The sequence below is a fragment of the Plectropomus leopardus genome, chromosome 1 (assembly GCF_026936395.1).
Source record: "Plectropomus leopardus strain MGB_pleo_1.0 chromosome 1, ASM2693639v1, whole genome shotgun sequence".
In the NCBI taxonomy this organism is placed as follows: domain Eukaryota; kingdom Metazoa; phylum Chordata; class Actinopteri; order Perciformes; family Serranidae; genus Plectropomus; species Plectropomus leopardus.
In genome coordinates this window covers 38,250,954-38,272,322 of record NC_142176.1, presented here as the reverse complement: position 1 = coordinate 38,272,322, position 21,369 = coordinate 38,250,954, and the positions used below count along the sequence as shown (strand labels likewise).

At 40.2% G+C, this 21,369-nt stretch overlaps 1 protein-coding gene across 2 annotated transcripts in view; it reads left to right on the top strand.

The window, feature by feature from the left end:
• Nucleotides 1–21,369, top strand: part of adamts18 (ADAM metallopeptidase with thrombospondin type 1 motif, 18) — a 77,349-nt gene that overhangs the window by 15,945 nt on the left and 40,035 nt on the right. The window contains exons 4-12 of one of the 2 annotated variants that reach the window (XM_042489163.2): nucleotides 4,940–5,225; nucleotides 6,278–6,492; nucleotides 8,162–8,245; nucleotides 8,333–8,492; nucleotides 11,222–11,327; nucleotides 12,930–13,067; nucleotides 13,166–13,319; nucleotides 15,573–15,668; nucleotides 18,152–18,300. In XM_042489163.2, the coding sequence (XP_042345097.2) occupies nucleotides 4,940–5,225; nucleotides 6,278–6,492; nucleotides 8,162–8,245; nucleotides 8,333–8,492; nucleotides 11,222–11,327; nucleotides 12,930–13,067; nucleotides 13,166–13,319; nucleotides 15,573–15,668; nucleotides 18,152–18,300 (1,388 nt within the window). Of the gene's footprint in view, nucleotides 1–4,939; nucleotides 5,230–6,277; nucleotides 6,493–8,161; nucleotides 8,246–8,332; nucleotides 8,493–11,221; nucleotides 11,328–12,929; nucleotides 13,068–13,165; nucleotides 13,320–15,572; nucleotides 15,669–18,151; nucleotides 18,301–21,369 lie in introns of both variants that reach the window. The other variant, XM_088080972.1, reaches the window with a different exon arrangement.

Below are 21,369 nucleotides of genomic sequence, written 5' to 3'. Positions count from 1 at the left end.
TAAAAACATGAATGAAAAAAAAAAGTGACAAAATTTGTGAAAACAGGGTCACGCCTACAAACAAACTGTGCAAATCAGTTGGAAAAATCTGTAGAGTCAGTAGTGTAGGGAGTGGATGAGTGAAAATGAGCTATAGGGGTGTTGTGCTGTAAAAACAAAGGAGCAAAGGTATGCTGAGTAGGTCTGCCAACCAAAGGCTGCATTTACACTCCTTGTTCAAGGCGGGAATATCATGCTGTTTTGCCACCACGTTGTTCTGTGTATAAGGTCTGATTGAGGAAAGAGGAGACAAAGTGGTTTCAATTCTGAGCGGAGAACGGAGGTAGTAACAGCACTGTGACGAGGTCTGTGTAAAATGCACAGCATGAACGATTCAACCATAGGCGACACGGGTGTGACATTTTGAAGGCATGTTTATATGTGCACCTCACCGTGGAATATTTTAAAAGCAGCTTTTAGCATAGCCAGCTAATTCAAAGAAGAAGAACTGTGCCGGTAGATGTCCACAAACTGGGAAAACAATGAAATTTGGGGGGTTCTTTTACCTCCAAGCAGAGGCTGAGATCAGCCACCATATAACAGAGAGGGTAAATGATTGCGATTATATTGTGCTAGAGGCGGATGCTTGTTTGTTAAACTCCAAACCTGTCATACCTCTTTTGATCACGGGATGCTGCGATGGGGTGTATAATCACACACTGGATCAGAATGATGCCATCATTGTTTGGTTCTGTGTAAAAATGCAGGGCAGGTATAAAGGGAGGACTTGGTTGCAGCCCTGTAGAGCGATCTCTTTGTCCATGACACTGATCGGGCTTATCAAGTCTGCTGCCCTGGAATGAGGCCGTCACACCATGAAGAACTCCTGCCGTCTCCCTCAAATTGGGGTGTGTCGACTGACATATATTGTAGATAATACACTGACTATGGATAAGTACCCCTTACAGCCCGACTTAAAACAATGTCAACTATCCCTTTAAGGTTCGAACTGAGGTGTCGATGCATTGATAAAGTTCAGCTTAGAGCTGTAGCAGGTGGTGTTTTACTTTGTTGGGTCTAAAAGGCAGGTAAGTGTTATGTTTTATTAGCTGTTTTGTCTTTGATATTCACAAAAACATACAGTACATGCTGACGAAAGAAAATTGAATCCACACACACACACATGCACACATACTGCACCATTATTACCATCCCTGCAGATGGAATGAATTTCCTGTCATTATCATCACAGACACTTCCATCTGCTAACTGCTGGAAAAGAAAGTAAAGAGCTGGCAGATGTGATACAGCAAAAAGAGAAACAGAGAGAGAGAGAGAGAGTAATGGATGTGAGTCAAATTAATGAAGTAACTTCAGACAGTTGGGCCTTTCATTGTGTTATTCTTGGAATGCAGCAGCTGCCGGGCAGGTTGGGTATTAGTCACTAATTACATCACCTTTGTACGATTGTGAATGAGACGATATGAGCTGTGTGTTGGGCTGATTTCTGGTTTTGCTGTATGAGCTGAAACTTGTTTGGTTTCAGGCAAACTGGCTGAACTGGCATTTGTCATTATTATATGTTTTGGTGAAATAAAAATTAGCCTACAGCAGTAACCTGTGCTAATGCTGCAAAGTGGAGAATTAATGGAACGCAGGGATGAAGGGCAAAGAGGAAAAGATGATTCACTGTGTTCCTACCACCATAGTTCCTGCAGCGTGTTTGAGCGAACACTCCTATTGCCGAATGGCTGGCTAACATCTTGCCTCTAGGTGCCATGGTAGCCAGACCAGCTGTCTGCAGTTCTGTCGAGCAAGTGAGGCAGTGTTGCTATGCCTGCAATAGCAACATGTGCCGACAGCATCACAATACTAAATCCATCTTGTATTGCATTAGTAATAAGCATTATGACAACGAGATTAACGTAATATTGTGTTTGTCTTTTAGCAGATGAATGGAGCCACTTGTGTCTGACAATTATGTGTCTGACAATGCCAAAGTGCTATAAACTGTAGTTCATCAAATGGCCACTTGAGGCTTGCTCCACGAACAAGTCAGTTCCCATAGACTTTCATATTTAAATGTCCAACTTTATAGCACAAATAAACAACAAAACAATAAAACAATTTTAGTCTCTATAGCTAATTTCAACACCAAGAACAACTGTACAGACAGTGTATTTTACTTAAACTTCCCCATTTACATATTACATCCATTTATTATACAGTCTATGCCGGCAACATGATGGAGAACAGTTTTCAGTAGTGGAAGCAGGGAAGATGTGCACGGCACACAATGTGTTGGATTATTATGAAGTTCATGTGTTTTTTGGGGAGACGACATAAGACAAGTGGACTCTCACATCTCGTCTCTCTGGTGAGTGTGCGGCTTTATTCTGCCTCGCTTTTTTGTATAAAAGGCAAATAATTGGGCGGTATTGTTGTTTCGCCAGGAAACAAAGATGAGTCTTATCAAGTTCAATGGGAGATCAGCTGCTAAGTGAGACACCTAGTGGTAAGGTCTGATACTGGTCTGGTAGTTGGCTTATTATCAAACCGGTTTTAAAGTGTTAACACTGGCCTAACTCCAATATGTACTGCAAAACAATAAACAGTAGAAACCACTTAAAGTAAACATGTCTGTCCAGGTCAAATTGATTAGCATATTATTATAACTAATGTTTCTTATTTCTCATGCAGAATACTATCAAATAGATTTTTGCATATTCATGACATGAAAACGGTAGCTTTGCTATTTATGGAATTTTATTGACTTTCAAATTACAGTGGAGCTTTTTTATCACATGATCAGGCATTATCAATCCACATGGTGTGCGGCTTCAACCACAGTTGCTTTCCCTGTGTGCATTTGTTTTCTTTCTCCATCACTAGTAACCATGACTATCAGTTAAAATCTTTGAGGAGACTACATTTTTTTCATGGAGAGAAAATAACTGTCTTTTCCTATCAAAATATCAATATTTATGCAACACCGGCCTCAGGTAGCCAGCTGAAAGCAGATGCGTCACAGCAAGGCAAAGTTGCATGGGAGTAAAATATATGTATGAAAAGACTTACTGTATTTTTTAAGTTATTTATTAAAACAGTATTTATGTATGATTCTGTCCCAAGCTTTTTGATCCTCATAAGCAGTTGATAACTGTAACCATGATATATATAAGTGGTTTCTACCGTACAATATAATCCTATGTTAAGGTTAAAAGAAATAAAAAATCTTTGTTTCATGTTTTATTAATAAGCTCAGTGTGATATTTTACAGGCCTTTTTTAAAGGGAGAAAAAAAAAAGAAAAGAAATTATCTTGCAGTGTTGCAGAATGATTACACTGATATTGTTTGACAGAAGAGTTGTCAAAAAAATCCCAAATTAAAAGTGTTTCATCTTTAAAAGGAGGAATACTTGATGAGGTGTATATTTTTCCAGATCAGGTCCGTCGCAAATGCCAGACAGAAAGACAGATGAAAAGATGGGCAAATCAGAGGCGACAGCAGTGTGTGCTGATGGGAGACGCCTCCTTTGACCTCCTCGAGCTCTGTTTTGAATTCCAATCTATTTTGGGAAGCGGCAGTCATTTTTGCCAAGGACCTTCTCTTTCTTAATTCTAGTCTTTGATTCGATATATTTTATTCATGGCCCTTGGGATACATTTTCTCTCCAACCTTGTGCTCGCAGGTTGAGCCTTTCAGCACGATGCCTCGGGAGCAGGTAGCTGTGAAGTATCTAGCTCAAGGTTGTTTTGGCAGGTATTGATGTGCTGAAGTTCAAGCCGTTGACACTGCAGAACAAAACTTCCAACCACTGGACCATGTGGACCTTTACATGTAGTCGAAATAATGAAGTCTGACAGTTAACTTCCTGTAAAACTTCTCATCGTACCATGGAGGATTGACGGATGGAGGAGATGATTTATGAACAGATGAAAGATGTGCTGGCAGCTGGACGGTGAGCGTGATGGAAGGATAGAGGGATGGAAGGATGGAGGGATGGATGGATGGTTAGTTAGAGGGATGGACAGGGCTGATGATGGCAGCCTGCCATGTATCCAGGCACTGTTTTGACAACAAGAGCCTCGCCATGGCTTCCCTTTTGTCTTGCCTCTGTTTATTTTGCCACCTGCTATACTCTGGGGGGAATGGGGTCAGCTCAACAGGAGCAGGGTCCTGTCATACACACACACATACACACACAAACACACATCAGTAGGTTGCCGGGGAAGTGCATGACACATGTACACAAAAAGGTCAGAGAGCATTGGGTCAGTGGGTTTATGTTTATGTTTATGATAAAGTCAGTAAGCATCTGCTCTTATGGATATATGAAGCGTGTGTGTGTGTGTGTGTGTGTGTGTGTGTGTGTGTCTGATGGCACATCTATTTTGTGTGCATTTGGTGGGTCGTGGAGGGAATTAGGTAGAATTCCGTGGTCAGACGGAATGTTTAAGGTTCAGTAGCTCAGTGTCTCAGTTCAGAGGGCAGTTTAGGCAACCCGACTAAAACAAGGACCCAAAATACTGAGCTAGCGTGTGCTATGACTGTATTGTAGTAAGCTAATTTGCTCTTTACATTTTCTATGGGCAAAACCTATAAATAAAGGCATGATCCATGTAAAATGTACCTTTTTTTCTGCCACAGTGAGGTCAAATTGGATGTCGATATGTCGATATTTTTTTCAATTAATTGATTACTTGTTTGGTCTATAAATGGTAGGAAATGGTGAAGAAATGTTGATCAGTGTTTCCTAAAGCCTGAGATGACATGCTCAAGTGTCTTGTTTTGTCCACATTCCAAAGATATTGAGTTGACTGTCACAGAGGAGTAAAGATCCGGAAAAAAAAAAACACATTTAAGAAGCTGGAGTCCAGGAGTTTTGACGTTTTTTCTTCAAAAATTACTCAAACTGATTTACCGATTGTCCATGTGTTTTTTGTGTGTGTCTTTTAGTCAGGGTTGATCCGTGTGTCTCAGGAGGAGTATTTAATTGCCCCGCTACCCCAACATCTGGCTCAACAACACAACTACAGCGCCCCTGATGGTCACCACCCGCATGTTGTCTACAAACGCTCAGCAGAACACATCGTCCACCGAAGACCTAGCAGCCAATCTGGCACCTCTTCTTCCACACCTGACAACCCGTACCTTCAAAACCATCAGCAGCAGCAGCAGCATCACCATGACTACCAGCATGGGAAGCTGCAGAGGCAACACTTCTGTGGACGCCGCAAGCAATGTATGTAAGGGAACCTTATATTCCTCACACTTTATTATCTGATATTTTTTATGTAGAGGAAGTGAAGGAACTGTATATTGAGTTGTCAGTTTATTACATGCAATCTTCAACCACATTGCACCAAAAAGCTGCACCAAAAAAATATTTTCTCTTTAACTTAAAATTTAATTTGGTCTGATGAAGTTTCACTAAAGCACACAGCATGCAATAACAATTTTGGCATAGTACCTCATATAAATTACATCAACACCTGGCAAACATGCATGCAATTGCAATATGAATAATTCAGATAATTATGTCTTGACTTGGAAGTGGAGTGCAAAGACTTGACATTTGACTGTCTGAAAACAATGACTTGGTCCCACATCTGCACAAAAGTATACAGTGTAGGAGTATATACAGTGTCCTACTGATATCTGCTGTACTGAAACCAAATGTTTTTTGAGTGGAAATTGATGTTTGTTTGTTTTTTTTTTGTTTGTTTTTTGTTTTTTTGTCTCAGTATTCATTTTTAACTAAACATTATTTGGCCTCCCTATACCCAAAAAGTATAGAAAAGTAAATTAAACCACCAGAAGACACTAAATATTAGCCTTAGTTTAGTTTTCATAAAAACACTAATCATTGTTAAGGCATAATCCCTACTTTATTACATGAAAGTGTTAATTTATCTTCATGGATCAGTTAACCCTAAATCACTGCAGTCTCAGGAGATGTCTACATTCATTTAGAAGATTAATATCTGTAATAAATGTTTTAGAGTGCATTGTGTCCACTGTAATCAGCCTGAGGCTACTTAGCCCTCAGGCCAGTTCACAGGTTTATCTTTCTTTCTAGTGGTGAGAGGTAGGAAGCAGCATGGGGAGTGAATTTCCTGTCCTTTCAACACCAGAGCCTGTGCTCTTATCACCCGGCACGAGCCAGGAAAAAGACAGTTCATTCATTTGACCCTCACTGCCAAGTTCTCTCTGTTGCTTGCTCTTTCTTTATCTCTCTCCCTCATACTCCCTCTGTCTCTCCTCCCTTCCGTCCTTCCCTTTTTGCCCTCCTAGACGCTCCCAAGCCACCCGCTGAGGAGCGCTTCATCATGCCAGATGAGTTTGCAGTACCTGAGGCAGAAGGGGCGGGAAGGGCAAAGAGATCGCCCATTAACTCCAACAGGGTGGGGGCCTTGAACGTGGAGACCCTGGTGGTGGCAGACAGGAAGATGTTGGAGAAACACGGCAGGGAAAATGTCACCACCTACGTCCTCACTGTCATGAATATGGTGAGGGTGGGAGAAGGGATTATGTGGCACATAACATGAATCTGTTACATTGTTATGTTTCTCCCGGGTCTTGCCTTGTTACTTTTAAAAGAATAGCATGTTCACCATCTTACACATTCAGAAGGCTTACATTCAATACACGTAGGAGTTTTGCGACTATTACTCGGTCTGGTATTAACAATAGCTGCCAGTGCAGCAAATGTTAGCAAACTATAATAGATTTTACTGAATGAAGCCTCATTCCCATTGCACAAAAACCCAGCTAACACCCGCTAACATCTGACTTTTTAACGCAATAGGAATGCATACAATGGGCAGTCACACCTGGGTCAAATGACTCTGCAGTAGACATAGGTTTTGATCGCCCCCGCCTTTGATCAGCATTGATGTGAACACAACACCTGGGTGAATACAGTAATTTCAGCTCCTTCACCAGTGAGATGCAATGACATGACATCACTAATTACCGCCTGTCATTTCCCAAGCTGTGCTCGAACATTATTCCAAGTTGGTCTGCACAGAGTTTGAAAGAGACACATAATAAGTAAGATATATAGAAAGATAAGAAACCACAGAGACGATTTCAGACACTTCTGTTCATACTGCTGTCTACTGTTTCCCTGTTCACTGGCCTGTCTGTGATGTTGCATGAACAAAACAATCCACACACACACATGCACTAGCTGACAGAAAGGCAGACTTGTGTGCTGCAGCGGTGAGTTCACTGGCAGTCTGTTACCTATATGTAGTGGGTTTACCGGTGTTTGAAATACCCGTGTTCGTGTGCTAATTTTGGTAGAAGAGGGTTATGTTATACACTACTGAGTCAGTGTGCTGACTTTGTAACCCTCCATGACCGACTGTTATGGTATTTTAGCAACAAATTCTAACTGCCACTTGCTAATAAAGAGGCAAATCAGCAAAAATTGCAAAGGCTAGCATTAAATGTGGTTTTAAAATGTAATTGAGTAGAAGTTAAGTCTAGATACATATTTCAAATTAATATAGAATAATGATAATGATAATAAATATAGTGTCAAACCATGGAGGGAGATCAGCATCCTTTTTTTGTTTTTGAAAAATTGCGTTGTTTAAATAGCCATTTGTGAAAATGCACAGAAGAACGTACAATGTTCAAGCAAGCTTTACTGCAATTTCCATTTTGCTGTACAGAGTTTTGATACATTTTGTGCTAATCACTTCTTCACCCTTAACCATTGTCTACAGTAAACAAGCAAACAATTTTGCAAAAAGAAGCCTACGGATTTGCTTGTTCTGTCCTAAAAATTGTTGCAACTCTGAAAACACACAAAGAAGGAGCAAAGTGAGGCTTGCTGCAATTACTTTTTGCTGTGTCCTAGAGGTGTGCTAATGTGTTTCAGGCGGGAAGACATGAGTCACAAGACTTTGTTTATTGATCGGCTGCGGGTATTCTCTGGCCAAAGTTTAACTTTCCCCAACTTTTTAGTTTGGCGGCAGAATCAAATGGCTGCGGCTTTTCATAGATGTTGTGTGACAGTTTTCTGAAAGCAGCACTTGGTCGCTGCTTGGTGTGTTTTCAGCATATAGGCATAAAGAGTTTAACCTTTACCCTCCAATTTTTTGTGCGCAAGAAATTTTCATGACTTTTCATTTTCATGACTTTTTAAACTCTTCTACTCTTTTGCAGGTTTCCAGTCTTTTTAAAGATGGCACCATTGGATCGGACATTAACATTGTGGTGGTTAGCTTGCTGCTACTGGAACAGGATCCGGTGAGTGAATTCAGACTACAAGTTGTTTTGCACTTGGCACTGGTGACTGGTGGCTCTGTATCTTTACCTCTCTCCTTGCATTTCCAGTTGGGCTTGACCATCAATCATCATGCTGACCAGTCCCTCAACAGTTTCTGTCAGTGGCAGTCAGGCCTTGTGGGGAAAGGCGGTAAACGGCATGACCACGCTGTTCTCCTCACCGGACTGGACATCTGTTCTTGGAAGAATGAGCCTTGTGACACTCTGGGTAAGACTGTGCCCAGCTACCGTTAACCCTTTGAAATCTGAATAAATTATTTTGAGCAAATTTTGTTTTGCAAGACATGGCCCAGGAAATAACTAGAAATTGGTAAGAAAATTACCTGTAAATAAAAAAATTAATAAATTGATAAATTAAGTTAAAAATTTAAACAAGATGATGACCCAAAAAGTGCTGAAGGGAACATAATTACTCTTATAAAATCCTAATAATTATGACTATAGTTTTCTAGTACTTTTTTCTTTTCCATTATAATTTCCCCCTTAAAAAACGTAGGACATTTTTCAGGTCTGTTTTGTCACCTTTTACAAATTTCTTAAAATTTGTGAGAATTGCTTGCCAAGTTTCTCACTGCCTTTTTCACCATGTTTTTGAAAAAAAATCAAATCAATTTGCTCAGGTTTTAAAGAGCTAAATAGCTTGGGAAAGGCGTGGGAATACAGCACAAAAATGTTGGAGGTTTTCAAGGGTTAATAAGCCAAATCTCCTATTTTTTGGTTGGAAGTAGCAGTTGATAGTATAAAGTATAACAAAAGTTTTGTGAGATGTGCAAGCTGTTTTCAGTGGTGCCACCTTAGAATCCCTTGCATGACATAACTGTTGTAATTTTGGGAATGTAGACAGGTGTAGAGGTGATACAGTGGGTGCAGACACTACAACAAGGAGTGAAGGGAGTTTGACAGGTGCAAGCAGGAGAGATTCTAAGTGAAAAATGGCACTCATTTGTGACTGTGAAAAGCTACATTTTATCAGAGCATTTTAACAATGTCAGAAAGTCAAGCATGTGTGACTTTTTTGGCATTTTGCCTTCCCCTGAAAGTGACGCTGTTGATGCAAACAGGGAACTGAAAAAGTATCCTACCACAGAGACAGCGCGCAATAAAGTTCTGCCCACACTGGAGGGTAAAACAATTCATTGCTCTTTATTGACATAATATTGCATGAAGGTGCCTCATTGACAGTTATGTCTGATAGCAAACAACAAAAAAAAGCCTAAACATTGCTGTGTGGTGGGATGATGTAACAACAAAGTGAAGAACCCAAGTATGAGATACCAAAAAACACATAAAATAAATAAATAAGTATTTCACTTTTGGCCATTCATTAGGATTATTTCTCCAAAGCCCCTTTCCCTCTAGACAAATAACCCACTCACATGTTGCTTTTGTATTTAATGGGAAAGGTTACAATCAGCATTTAAGAGACAAGTAACTTTGCAGTAATCAGGGGTATTTATGGGCTTCAGCTCTGATCGATTTATGCCAGCTTCGATCAGCAGTGCTAAAAATAAGCCATCTTAGTGGACACGTGCCTATTGTTGCCCCTTTTCTGGCATGATGAAAAGACATGCAGGCAAATGCAGGCAAAAATGTCATCTTTCTTCATCCAAGCAGCGCTCAAGTAACCATAACATTTTCACTGGCCTCCGTGCTGCTTTTTACTGTAAACTAAGGCATGTGTGAGCTCTCGTACATGACACATGTACATGTCAAAATACCTTTCCTATCTTCCATCCCTTGTAAACAGATACTAATTTAATCCTTTGATGTGCTGAAGTTGATTTTTTCACAGGCATTTTATTCGTGTGTCATCCCTTGGTTGCATATTGTAGGGCCAATTGTTTTCCCTCTGGTTTGCATAGACACATTACACTCCATCTCCATGGTAGTCTATCAAACATGTGTGAAAAACAACAAACATGCAAAACACCTGGATCTTGATAAGTACTCTTCTCAGATTATAAATGATGTTTTGGTAAAATCATCATCATTAAAAGACGAGACAGAGTGTATTGGAGCATACATCGATACAAAACACGCAGAATTGCAGTGTTGGAAGATATTCCTTCTTCGTTTTGTTTCTTCTTTTTCTTTTTGGCTTCAGTGTTAAGGCCCAAAATTTGGAGTGGAAAAATTAACAAATGTTGACCAGGAATTATGCTTTGCCATGGCTGAAGTGACTGTTGATGCACTTTAGGCTGAGCTTCTTTTCAGTTTGCGTATACATTTTGTACGCTTGTAGGAACAAAAGGCAGCTGGAACAACATCAACATAGCCAACTAAGCTTGACTAATACCATAATCATATTGCTTTCACAATTGTAATCTCAGGGCGGCATTTCATCTCATTCACTGTATGAATAAAAAGGGTGACTCACATTTTGAATTATTTATTGACTGTATCTAACTTCTGTATGTACGCATGTTCTTACAGTGTTGTTGAAACGTAACATCTGGCTCTTTAGGCTCATTCATCAACCCAATACCGATGTTTCTACTGTGCATGTTCTTGTATTTTTTGGGTCCATTGAGAGAAACTACTGCCAGTAAGGATGGTGAGAAAAAACACTGACCACAGGACATTTTCATCAATTTGTGCAGTAAATCCCACATCTAGGATCACTTATCTATTTCATAATGCTGTCAGGTCCACCATCAGCAGTAGTCCTCCCCAAAACAATTGGCTATCAAAGTAGAGGAATAAACTGAAGTTAAATAGGCCAGGGCTTGTGAGGTTACACTTTGCAGCTGTCGGGAAATCCCCCTTCATGCATGTATGTACGCAATATGCAAAGACATTTGTTGCCTGCCAAATCTGTCACAGATTTCAACAAAAGAATGTTGCACCACAGAGGAAGAAAAAATGATTTTATGTTACACATTTGAGGTGAATATTTCTAACACCTCATCTCTCTCGCTCTTCTGTTTTTCTATGCAGGTTTTGCCCCCATCAGTGGAATGTGCAGCAAGTATAGGAGTTGTACCATCAATGAGGATACAGGACTGGGCTTGGCCTTCACCATCGCTCACGAGTCTGGACACAAGTATGTTTAACAAAAACTGCATCACGGCAAGTTGAACAAGTCACACAGTTCCTGGACTTCCCGACAGACCACACAGACTTTAACAGATGAAACTTTATCCGACTTGAGTGTCATTTTAGAGCACTACACTCCGCCAGTCATTATATTGGCTTTGCACTGTGAGTGGATGTAATGAATCTATATTAAATGAAATAAATGTAGTCTGATTTAAGGAAACAAATATACTCTGAAATAAGAGCATTACGTTAGAGCACTACCTCATCCATCTCATGACACTTTATGATAGAATAATGGAAAGTGCCTCGGGCCACATGGCTCTGCGTTTGTGCTGATATGTTTCCACTGAGATAGGAGGACATTTATTTTTGATATTTTTCTTTTTAGATTTCATGTTGCAGTGAAACTCTAATGTGTGTCTGGCATGTCCTCAGCACAAACTAGGAAAGGGGCTGTTTTTATTTCATGCAGGTGGTAATATGTCAGAATATCTATAAGCCACAGTTGCCTAGAATTAATGTTGCCAGTTACATGGAAAGCAAGGCCAGAAACATGTTGACTCAAAGCCTAAAACTGTTAATCACTGACAAATTAACAAAGCTGTAATTGCGAAACACGTGTTGCACTGATGAATAAGTAAGAAAGAAAATCATAGCTACAACAGCAAGCATGTGTGATTTTCTGACAACTCCACAAGCATTCATTTTCACATAGTGTCACATAAAAATGGTTGGTAAACAATAACATCAGCTTGATCATCCAAAGGACAAGTGTAATGCTCTTTTTCTCACAGGCGCTCTATGCAAAATTCAAAGGGTATGAGTTGTTTGAATACAGTTCTTAACAGTATACCGGTTTCAATGCATACCATGATATGAACATTTATGGTTATCATTCTGCATAGATTTGCTTATCTATGATAATGGAAAAAAATGCAACTGGATTGAGAATCTCACTTTTGTTGAAACTTTTACACATTTTTCAGTTTGAATTATAGTAATACATGTTTTTTTCAATGAAAAATAACTCTTCTGTTTCTATTCCTTTAAGGGCTATTCTGACTGATAATATTAATAATTCTGTAATACCGTGACAACATGATATTGTGAAACCATAATATTTTGTATATATTTTTTTTTAGTTTGCTGCTCTATTAATTCCCCCCTCTTTGTTTGGATTGAATAACTGCCCCAAGCGAAGGAGTTTGAGTCTCTCAGGGTCTTGTTCAAGTACCAATTGAGGTGGTTCAAGCATCTGATTAGGATGACTCATGGGCACCTCCTGTTATAAGATGCCTGAACAAGTCTAACTGGTAGGAGGCCCTGGGGTAGACCCAGACCATGCTGGAGGGATTATATATCTCATCTGGCCTGGGAACATCTCAGGGTCTATCAGAAGAGCTGAATAGGAGATGAGGAAAAGGATGTCTGGAGTACTTTGCTCAGCCTGCTGACCCATGCCACCTGGACCATTAATGCTCTGAATGTCACATAGAAAACCTTTAAAAACCCCACTCTTACTCACGAGGAACATGCACTACATGTCTTTGTCCCTTGTTATATGTAAACTTTGAAGTCACCTAATTCTTTTCATTTGTGTCTCCAGTTTCGGGATGATCCATGATGGTGAGGGGAATCCTTGTCGTAAGACAGAAGGCAACATTATGTCCCCCACTCTGGCTGGAAACAATGGAGTCTTCTTCTGGTCCACCTGCAGTCGACAGTATCTCAGCCGCTTCCTTGGGTAGGCCTCAACGCCTCATGCAAGTGCACAAACACTGCCACTCAGTTGCTGTTGCTCTCCTTCTGATTGACACAGTCATGGTTTGCTATGTTCACCAGAACAGCCCAGGCATCCTGTCTGGTGGACGAGCCCAAGCAGATCGGTCAGTACAAGTACCCTGAACAGCTTCCTGGTCAGCTGTATGATGCAGACACGCAGTGCAAGTGGCAATTTGGCTCCAAGGCCAAACTGTGCAGCCTCGATTTTGTCAAGGTGAGATATTTACTTTATATAAAGTTAGCATGGGTTAAATAATGGATGATATGATTAATGATATGATATGATTAAACAATGGATGATATGATTAATTGTATGTGAAAGGGTTCAGTCTTGACAAACCAACAGAGTTATCATCTGACTCTGTGAAACCCTAAATCTCCACAGAGCTTTCTTTTATCTTTAAGTGCATTGTTTTGGTTTTACAGCTTGTTTTAATTTGGTCTAACTGCGCCCATTACTGTTGTTTCTAGCTGCAGCAGGCACCTATTTTCTGCAAATATGCTCAAAAACCTATTATACTCTACTTTCAAAGCCCCAAATTAAAGAGACATAAGCCCTTTTTATACATAGAGTATGTTATAGGGCTGACACAAAGTCCCTTATTTGTGCAACCTTTGCATTGTTAGAGAGAACCAAACAAATGTAACATTGTGGAATCGTGGGGAGAGGCGAATGGGCATGACAGTGTCAGCTTCTAGTGTGACATATAACATACATGTTGGCAGCACTTTATAAACAATAAAATATCATAAAAATAATATCAACATAAAAGGTGATGATATATCCATGTCCTGGTTAAAAAAAAAAAAAGTGAATTCAGGTTAAACCAGTTCTCTTGACAGTGTCTATTATAAGTTTCTTTACTGGCAGCACTTTATATGAACCAATAAAGACATAATATACCCAAGCAAGACTAAGGAGAATCATTCCTAGAATAGATCATTGATTAAACCAATCCTGTGTTTTGTAGTTACGCAGATGCAAATCTATAGCATGAGGCTTTCACATGGACCCCAACATTGCTGAATCAAGTATTATTCATGAGTCCCTTTGCCTAAATCGAGACTCACTTGATAAGCCTCCAGTAATGAGATGTAGTACCTAGATCATACAGGGGTGGCAATTGTCTGCTCTGCAGCGCTAATGATGCAGTACTAAATTGGCACTTTATTAATTAGTGTGATCTTTGCACAACAACCTCAAACCCCCCACATTTGACCCACCATTTAAATGCATTCCATAAATTGAATGGGAATCCCAATGCCCCCCTCACAATGCCTTGTGGTTGGTATAAGCCTTTATGTTGGGTGCATTCAGTGATGTTGATTCAAATGTAAATTCTGTTTAAAATACTATGGGGTATCCTCTCCAGGGCAGTAATTGCTGGGAAATCGACTTTGCCAAATCGTATATATGACGGATTAGCACACATGGCATCGCTTTGGCTATTCACGCCTCTAAATCCCGGCTATGTTTTTCTAATAGAAGATCAAATACTACATCTGCATTTCTTAGACTTGTGTGCAAGTTCGTGGGTGGTGAAATTAACCTACACGCTGATTAACAGTGGATTTAGCGCTGCCTTTCAACCCCCCCCCCCACCACCACCACCACCTTTTTTTTTTTATTGGTCCTTAAAGGGGTCATGTAGAATGATTTTCAGCATGCTGGTCTAGCTGTCAATCACATGCTCAGTGTCACTGAATAGGGACAAAGACTCATGTTTACTTAGGTCACTTTGTGGGAAATTACATATACTTACTGTGACGTTTATTTCTAACCCTAACCACGACTTGCCTAACCATAACCTTGACCTAACCCCAACTAACCTTAACCACCAAAACAATCAGATTTTTTCCAAATGGAGACACAGCTTTTGTCCCCAATTAGACAAGCCATCCCCAATTAACTGGTCTTTAGTCTGAAATGTGTAACCAGAGGTAGCCTAAGTCATGCCCCCCCCCCCCTCCACACACACACACACACACAGACACACTCACACACAGGAGCGGTGTCTCCTGCTCTTACCCTCCCTCCTTTCTGGTTTTTCCCTCTCGTTGCCAGTTGCAGTTGGGCCGGTTGCCAGACTCTGCCGCCTGTCTTTCGACCCCAGCTCTCCCTCTGTGCTCACTCGTTCGCTCAGTCTCTGTATTGTTGGGTCAGATGACACATACAATTATATCCCGTTTCATTAAAGAAGTACAGTGATTAGATTTGACACCATGGCTTTGTGGAGAAGCTTATCCCCGGTTATCGGTGCGGTGGGGGCTTATTGACCAGCATGATGGTGGTCCTGGCAGGGAGCAGGTGCTGTCGGGTCAAGGGAGAGAAGAGAAGAGAGAAGGGAGGAATGCGATGCCAAAAGGCCGTCAGTCTGCAGTCATAAGAAAACCGAGGATGGCAAAAAAAAAAAAAAAACAAAACCTCATCCTGTGTGTGTTTGTGTGTGTTTGATTTGTTTGACAGGACATCTGCAAGTCGCTGTGGTGTCATCGCACAGGGCACCGGTGCGAGACCAAGTTCATGCCTGCTGCAGAAGGCACCAGCTGTGGTCCTGACATGGTGAGGAAGTGTCTTCTTCTTTCTGTGGAGGATCGCAACAGCCAGTCACTTATTCAGCTGCCTGACAGTTTTACTCATGATACAAATTAGACATGCGCACATTGCACATTAGTGATAAAGAGAGAAATATGTGCCTAAAAGTGTGTCATGTGGATGCACATATGAAGGGATATTATTCCTCCATGCAGTGTTGGTTGACTTTAAAAAAAAAACAAAAAACAAAAACTTTAACATTACAAAAAAAACATTACAAAACCAACTGGCACATTCTGATTGGTAAGCTACGTTTATTGAGATGCAGTGTGTGAACTCGTGCTCTTGATTGGAGGAGTGATATTACCCATAGAGTCTAGCAGATGGCTTTGCTTGTGTTAATAGAACTAGGGTGACAATATTGTAACTTTTGTTATGTTACAGTGTTAGCTATCTGGGAGATGAATTTGGGGGGGTGAGCTTACCTTCATGTATATCTCAAAAATAAACTGAATATACTCATAAAAGGAAAGTTATTATTCCTGCTCCTTTCTTTCGTGAAATACTACCATACACCACTCTAAGATTCTTTTATCAAAGTAAGACAAGTTTAATTTCCTTGTAACAGATTGTCAAAAACTTAACTCAGTTGACCTTATTTTTTTACAATTTTCCAGCAAGCACCAACTCTAGTTTGGTCGAAATAAATCCTTTATTCAGCTAGTCAGATGTGAAGATATGCTCAATGTACATGCTGTTTATTCCTGCGGTGTTTCCCGGCTGTCTCTGTCTGCCTCTCAGCTGCCTGCTGAGCAGTGGCTCCTGCTCGTTCTTCTGAGGCAGCCACAGTACATCACGTCTTAACAAACATGCAATTAATGGCAACAAAAGAAACAGGGAAATTCAATATTATTTTATTGTTTGAAAAAGTTACTAAATCACTGATGACCTGGCATTACAAAACTAGGACGCTCCATTACCCGGTACAACCTTTACCTCTAACGTGTCACCCTCAACACAGCCTACTAGTAATGATTGCATTGTACTCACCAAGTTTTTAAGTAACATTTTGAGAAAAGCACCCATTTGCAGAAGGTTAGATGAAGATATTGATACCACTCATCTACAGTGTTTTCCACAGAATGAAAGTGTAAACTGCATGGGTGTTCCTTTGTATCAGTTGATGTCCCTTTTCTAAATTTGGAGGATTTTGAAGGTCTGTCAATGCAGCGCAGGTGGAGCTCTGCATGAGTTCTTTTAAGCAGTTTGTCAGTCGCAGGTTGGTTAACTGATCTGTTGATCTGTTCAGAGCTGGTCTGATCTGATCAATGAATGAGATGATCAGCAGCTGCTAGTGAATGCTATTTTTTAGACCCAGCAGAAGGAATGGTTAAGTATCACTTTCAATGCGCCAGCTTTTCTACTGCTCTGTCTGTGGCAAGAGTACGCTCTGTGCTCCGACAGGTGCAAAGCATAACCAAATGGAGAATACATTTCAAAGTGCTCCTAATGAATGGTCCAACTCCAGAAATAGAAAATCTAACAACTGTGGCACGTTGTCAAACGTGGCAGGCCACTAGAATTAAATGAATGTGTGGGAAACCCTGTTTTAGAGAGTGGTGTTAATCCCCTCATCAAACTCTGAGCAAGTGATCTACTAGCAAGATCTAGTGATCTAAACATATTTCATGATCAGTCCTACTTATTAAAGAGGAAATAAGGGGAATACCTTAAATTTGCTACCAGACTGACTTTTCAAAATTTGTCATCATAGTTTACTAACTGACTTCCTGATTCAATGCTTATCAGACATGCTTGAGTGCACACATATTTCTCTTGTAATGATATATTATAAGTGACATCTCAGGTAGTTTAGATAAATCAGGCTTTGTTGTTGTGATATGATAGTGTTCTCAGATCCCAGTAATTATTTTAGTCAGTGCAACCTTGTAATAACTTATAGAAATATTGCCTATGAATATAAGAGCCAAGCTGTGATCATCTTGATGGTTAAAGTATTCCCACTTTCCTGTGCCAAAATAAATTCTTGCTTAAAAACAGCTCAAATTAGATCTTTTTTTTATTTTTTATTTTTTATCAAAAGTCAATTACTTTTATTAATCAAAACTCAGTTCTGAATTAATTCTTCCTGCTCACACGTGCATGTCCCCACAGAAACATTTTTGCTTTTCCCAGCTGGACACAGAGCGGCCATACCTCTTCACAGATCGAAAGATGATATTTAGTATTTAGAGAGAGAGGTGGTGATGTGTGTGTGAGTGCACGGTTTGGCTTGGATCAGCCCAGGTGTGTTGCATGTGCATGTGTGTGTGTGTGTGTGTGTGTGTGTTTTGGCTGTAGTTTGAGTGTGGGTGTCCAGGTGTGGTGCTGGGCATTTGTCCAAACCAGGAAACTCAGGCAAGAAGCTCAGGCCAACGCTCAAATTCTGATAAGAGAGCTATTTCTACATTCTCTTCATTCATTTCCTTCCCTTTCTCTCTTTTCTCCAGTGGTGTCGGAGGGGTCAGTGTGTTAAATATGGAGAGCATGGTCCTAGGGCTGTCCATGGCCAGTGGTCAGCCTGGTCACAGTGGTCTGACTGCTCCAGAACCTGCGGAGGAGGCGTCATGTACAGAGAGCGCTCCTGCACCAGCCCGAGGTATGCACACACTCGCATAATCTCCTAATTCATCACCTCCTTTTTAATGCTATTAAAAAGCCAAACAGATGACAGAGTGATTCTTGTTGTCATGTGACTGCTTCTACAATGAAAATCCGAAGCGCAGTTTGGGCCAGAAAGCAATTCTTGAAAGCCTTGTGTCCCCAAAATCCTTCCTTTCTGAACACCTGAAAGCTCTGTCTGCCAGGTAGCTGTCAGCACAGACATGCACACGCATACTGTCCGCACACACACATGCTCCTGATAACGGCCCTCATCAGTCAGGCTGACAGTCCAGACAGACAGACAATATCTCCCCATGCTCCAGACGAGGAAAACCTCCTAATAGCATGCTTTTTTCTCTGAAAGCTGCCAAGACAGTCAGCAAACGTCCCCTTTTGCTGCTCACTCACACAAACATAATTCTGCAGAACCAGATCCCACAGTGCATATCTCTGTGTTCGCAAAGGGCTCTGTGCATGTCATTACAGGCATGTGAGAGATCCTTAGATTTAATGTTTCATAAGAAACGTACAATTCCTTATTGTTATTCCCCAGAACACTCAAGAGATTTATTAGATGTTTTCCAGCTTTTATTTCACTGTTATACAGTAGATTTATTGTTGTTCTGATGCAATTAATTGATTGTCTCGACCTGCAGTTAATTAGCAAACCCCCAAAACACTGACCCTTTAAATTTAATACAGGACAAGCAGGATGCCTGCAAAGGGATATTTAGAGAAAGGATTAATTTACTGATCATTCATGCAATTTCAGCCCCCTTCTGCCTCTACTGTAGTATGCGTAATCCATAGACCACAGAGTTCGTGTTAAACACTGACATTATGTTGCAATTATACGCAATGTTTGAGCACGTTTTGTTGTTGTTAAGGGTTTAAAGTGTTCTCCTTGAATAACTTATGTTTACACTAGCAATTTCCTCCATACTGTAACTCAGGAACAGTCATGATGGGGATGGTGGAACCAATTAAGTGTGTTTTTATTTTCGCCTGTGGGATCCATGGCCAATCACCAAGAAACAAAGTCAACACAAATTCCTAGACAGCACCTCTAATGTTTTTCCTAGTTGCTTTCCGAGCCAGCTGTCAAGAGAATTTTAAGCGCTCTTGATATTTAATATTTGAAAAAATGAGGAGGAATTGATTTCCATCGAGATGTCTGTCCGGCTTTTGCATAGTTCATGCTGTTTGAAGCCAAATGTCTCACTAACGGATCAACCCGTGGCTCTACAACTATTAAAGGAAACAGCATTGCCACATATGCACAACTCATATTCATGCATGAGCACACACATCCGCACATACAGCAGACTCTCATACCACAATAATAAGGATTCTGACTAATGGCTAACATCCAAGGCCACTGCACTAAGTTGATTGGTGGACTTCATTACAGAGAATCTACTGTTTGGGTTGTACTGTCAGTGATTGCCATCGTTTCAAGAATTAGTCATAGCAGGTTAGATCATAGTGGCATGTCACATCCAATCCCACATGTCTGCACACAGACTAGTGTGTTTCCATGTGTTTAAGTGTAGGTGAGATGACAAGGATAGTAAGGACACAGATGTGCTCTTAATTACTGCTGCTATGTCTTCATATGCAACTTGAATATCAGAATGTATTCATAAACACCGTCTTTTCATCTAACATAGTTATTTACACAGTCCGCATGGTTGTCAGTCAATTATGTAGGAGTCTAACTTCAGCATAGGACAAAATAACAGGCACACCTGAACAATATCATGCTATTTAACAGATGTCAGGCTCACAGGGAATAGACCCACATGCTGTTCTCTGAGGCAGATCAGGGTAAGTGATAATTAAAGTCTTTAATCAAAGAAAACAGGTCTGGTACACGAGTGATCACTCAGTGAGGCAAACAAATCTGAAAAGGGCTAGGCTAATGCAGAGTCAAAAAAGGAAAAAGCCCAAACAGGCACCAGAAAGCTATCAAGAAAATACCACTGAAATGCAAGCTATGAGACAAAAAGACAAACTGGCACAGAGGGACGGGAACACACAGCTTATATACATGAGGGGGGGATAACAAGACACAGGTGTGGCAATCAGACACAGGTGAAACACATTAGAGGCGGGTAAAAACACAGGAGGGAAACTTGACAGGACGTGGGGACCTGAAATGACACAAGACAGAGACTAACAAAATAAAAGCAAAACAAGAAATTGACAAAATGAAGAGAAAAAACTCATGGCCTGACAAAGAAGCACGACAACAGACAGTCTAAAGAAATCAGAGACTTCAGTTGTATATCTCTTGCTCCTTTACTGACACTTCAGCTGCTTTCAGTGTTTAACCCCTTGAAACCTAAAGCCACATCACTTTCCTCATTCTGCTTTCAGAAGCCTTTTTCATGTAAATAAACCTTTGGAAAAAAAACGGTGCAATTTCTTTCAAAAACATAGATACAGGCAAAGAGCAACTTGGAAAGAAATGCTCCACAAATTGCAAAAAAAAAAAAAAAAAAAAAAATGCAGATTAAGTGCATTATTATTATTTTTTTAAAAGCTAGAGACTAGTGAAAACACTATTTATAATTGTCATAATTACATATTTTGAAATAGGTTACAGAACTATAATGTTTTTTTAGCAAAAAAAAAAAAACTGTCTAAATCTTGTTTGCCCTGTTTCTTTTTCTATTTCATGTTTTTGTTTTTGGAAAATTTGAAATTTAATCTTTTAAGAACATAAAAATGGCAATCATATTTGAAATTGTTGGCAAAGGTGCCTTGCTGTCAGCCTACCAACGGCTGTTAGAGTTCGTGTTGAGCCCTGTTTGACTTCTTGTACACCTAAACTGAAACTTTCAACTTTGTCAAGGTCTCAGCCGTTGAAAAAAAAAAAAAAAAAACTTCTATAGCCCTTGTAACTCTAACTACAACAACTGTTGTAACTACAACATTTATGCACAATTTACTCAAACTGCTTTCAGTGTTAACATTTCAGTTGACACTTTAACTGACATCATCTTTCACATGATACGCTTGATCTTGCACTAATTTCTTTCAGGACTTTGACTTCGACTAT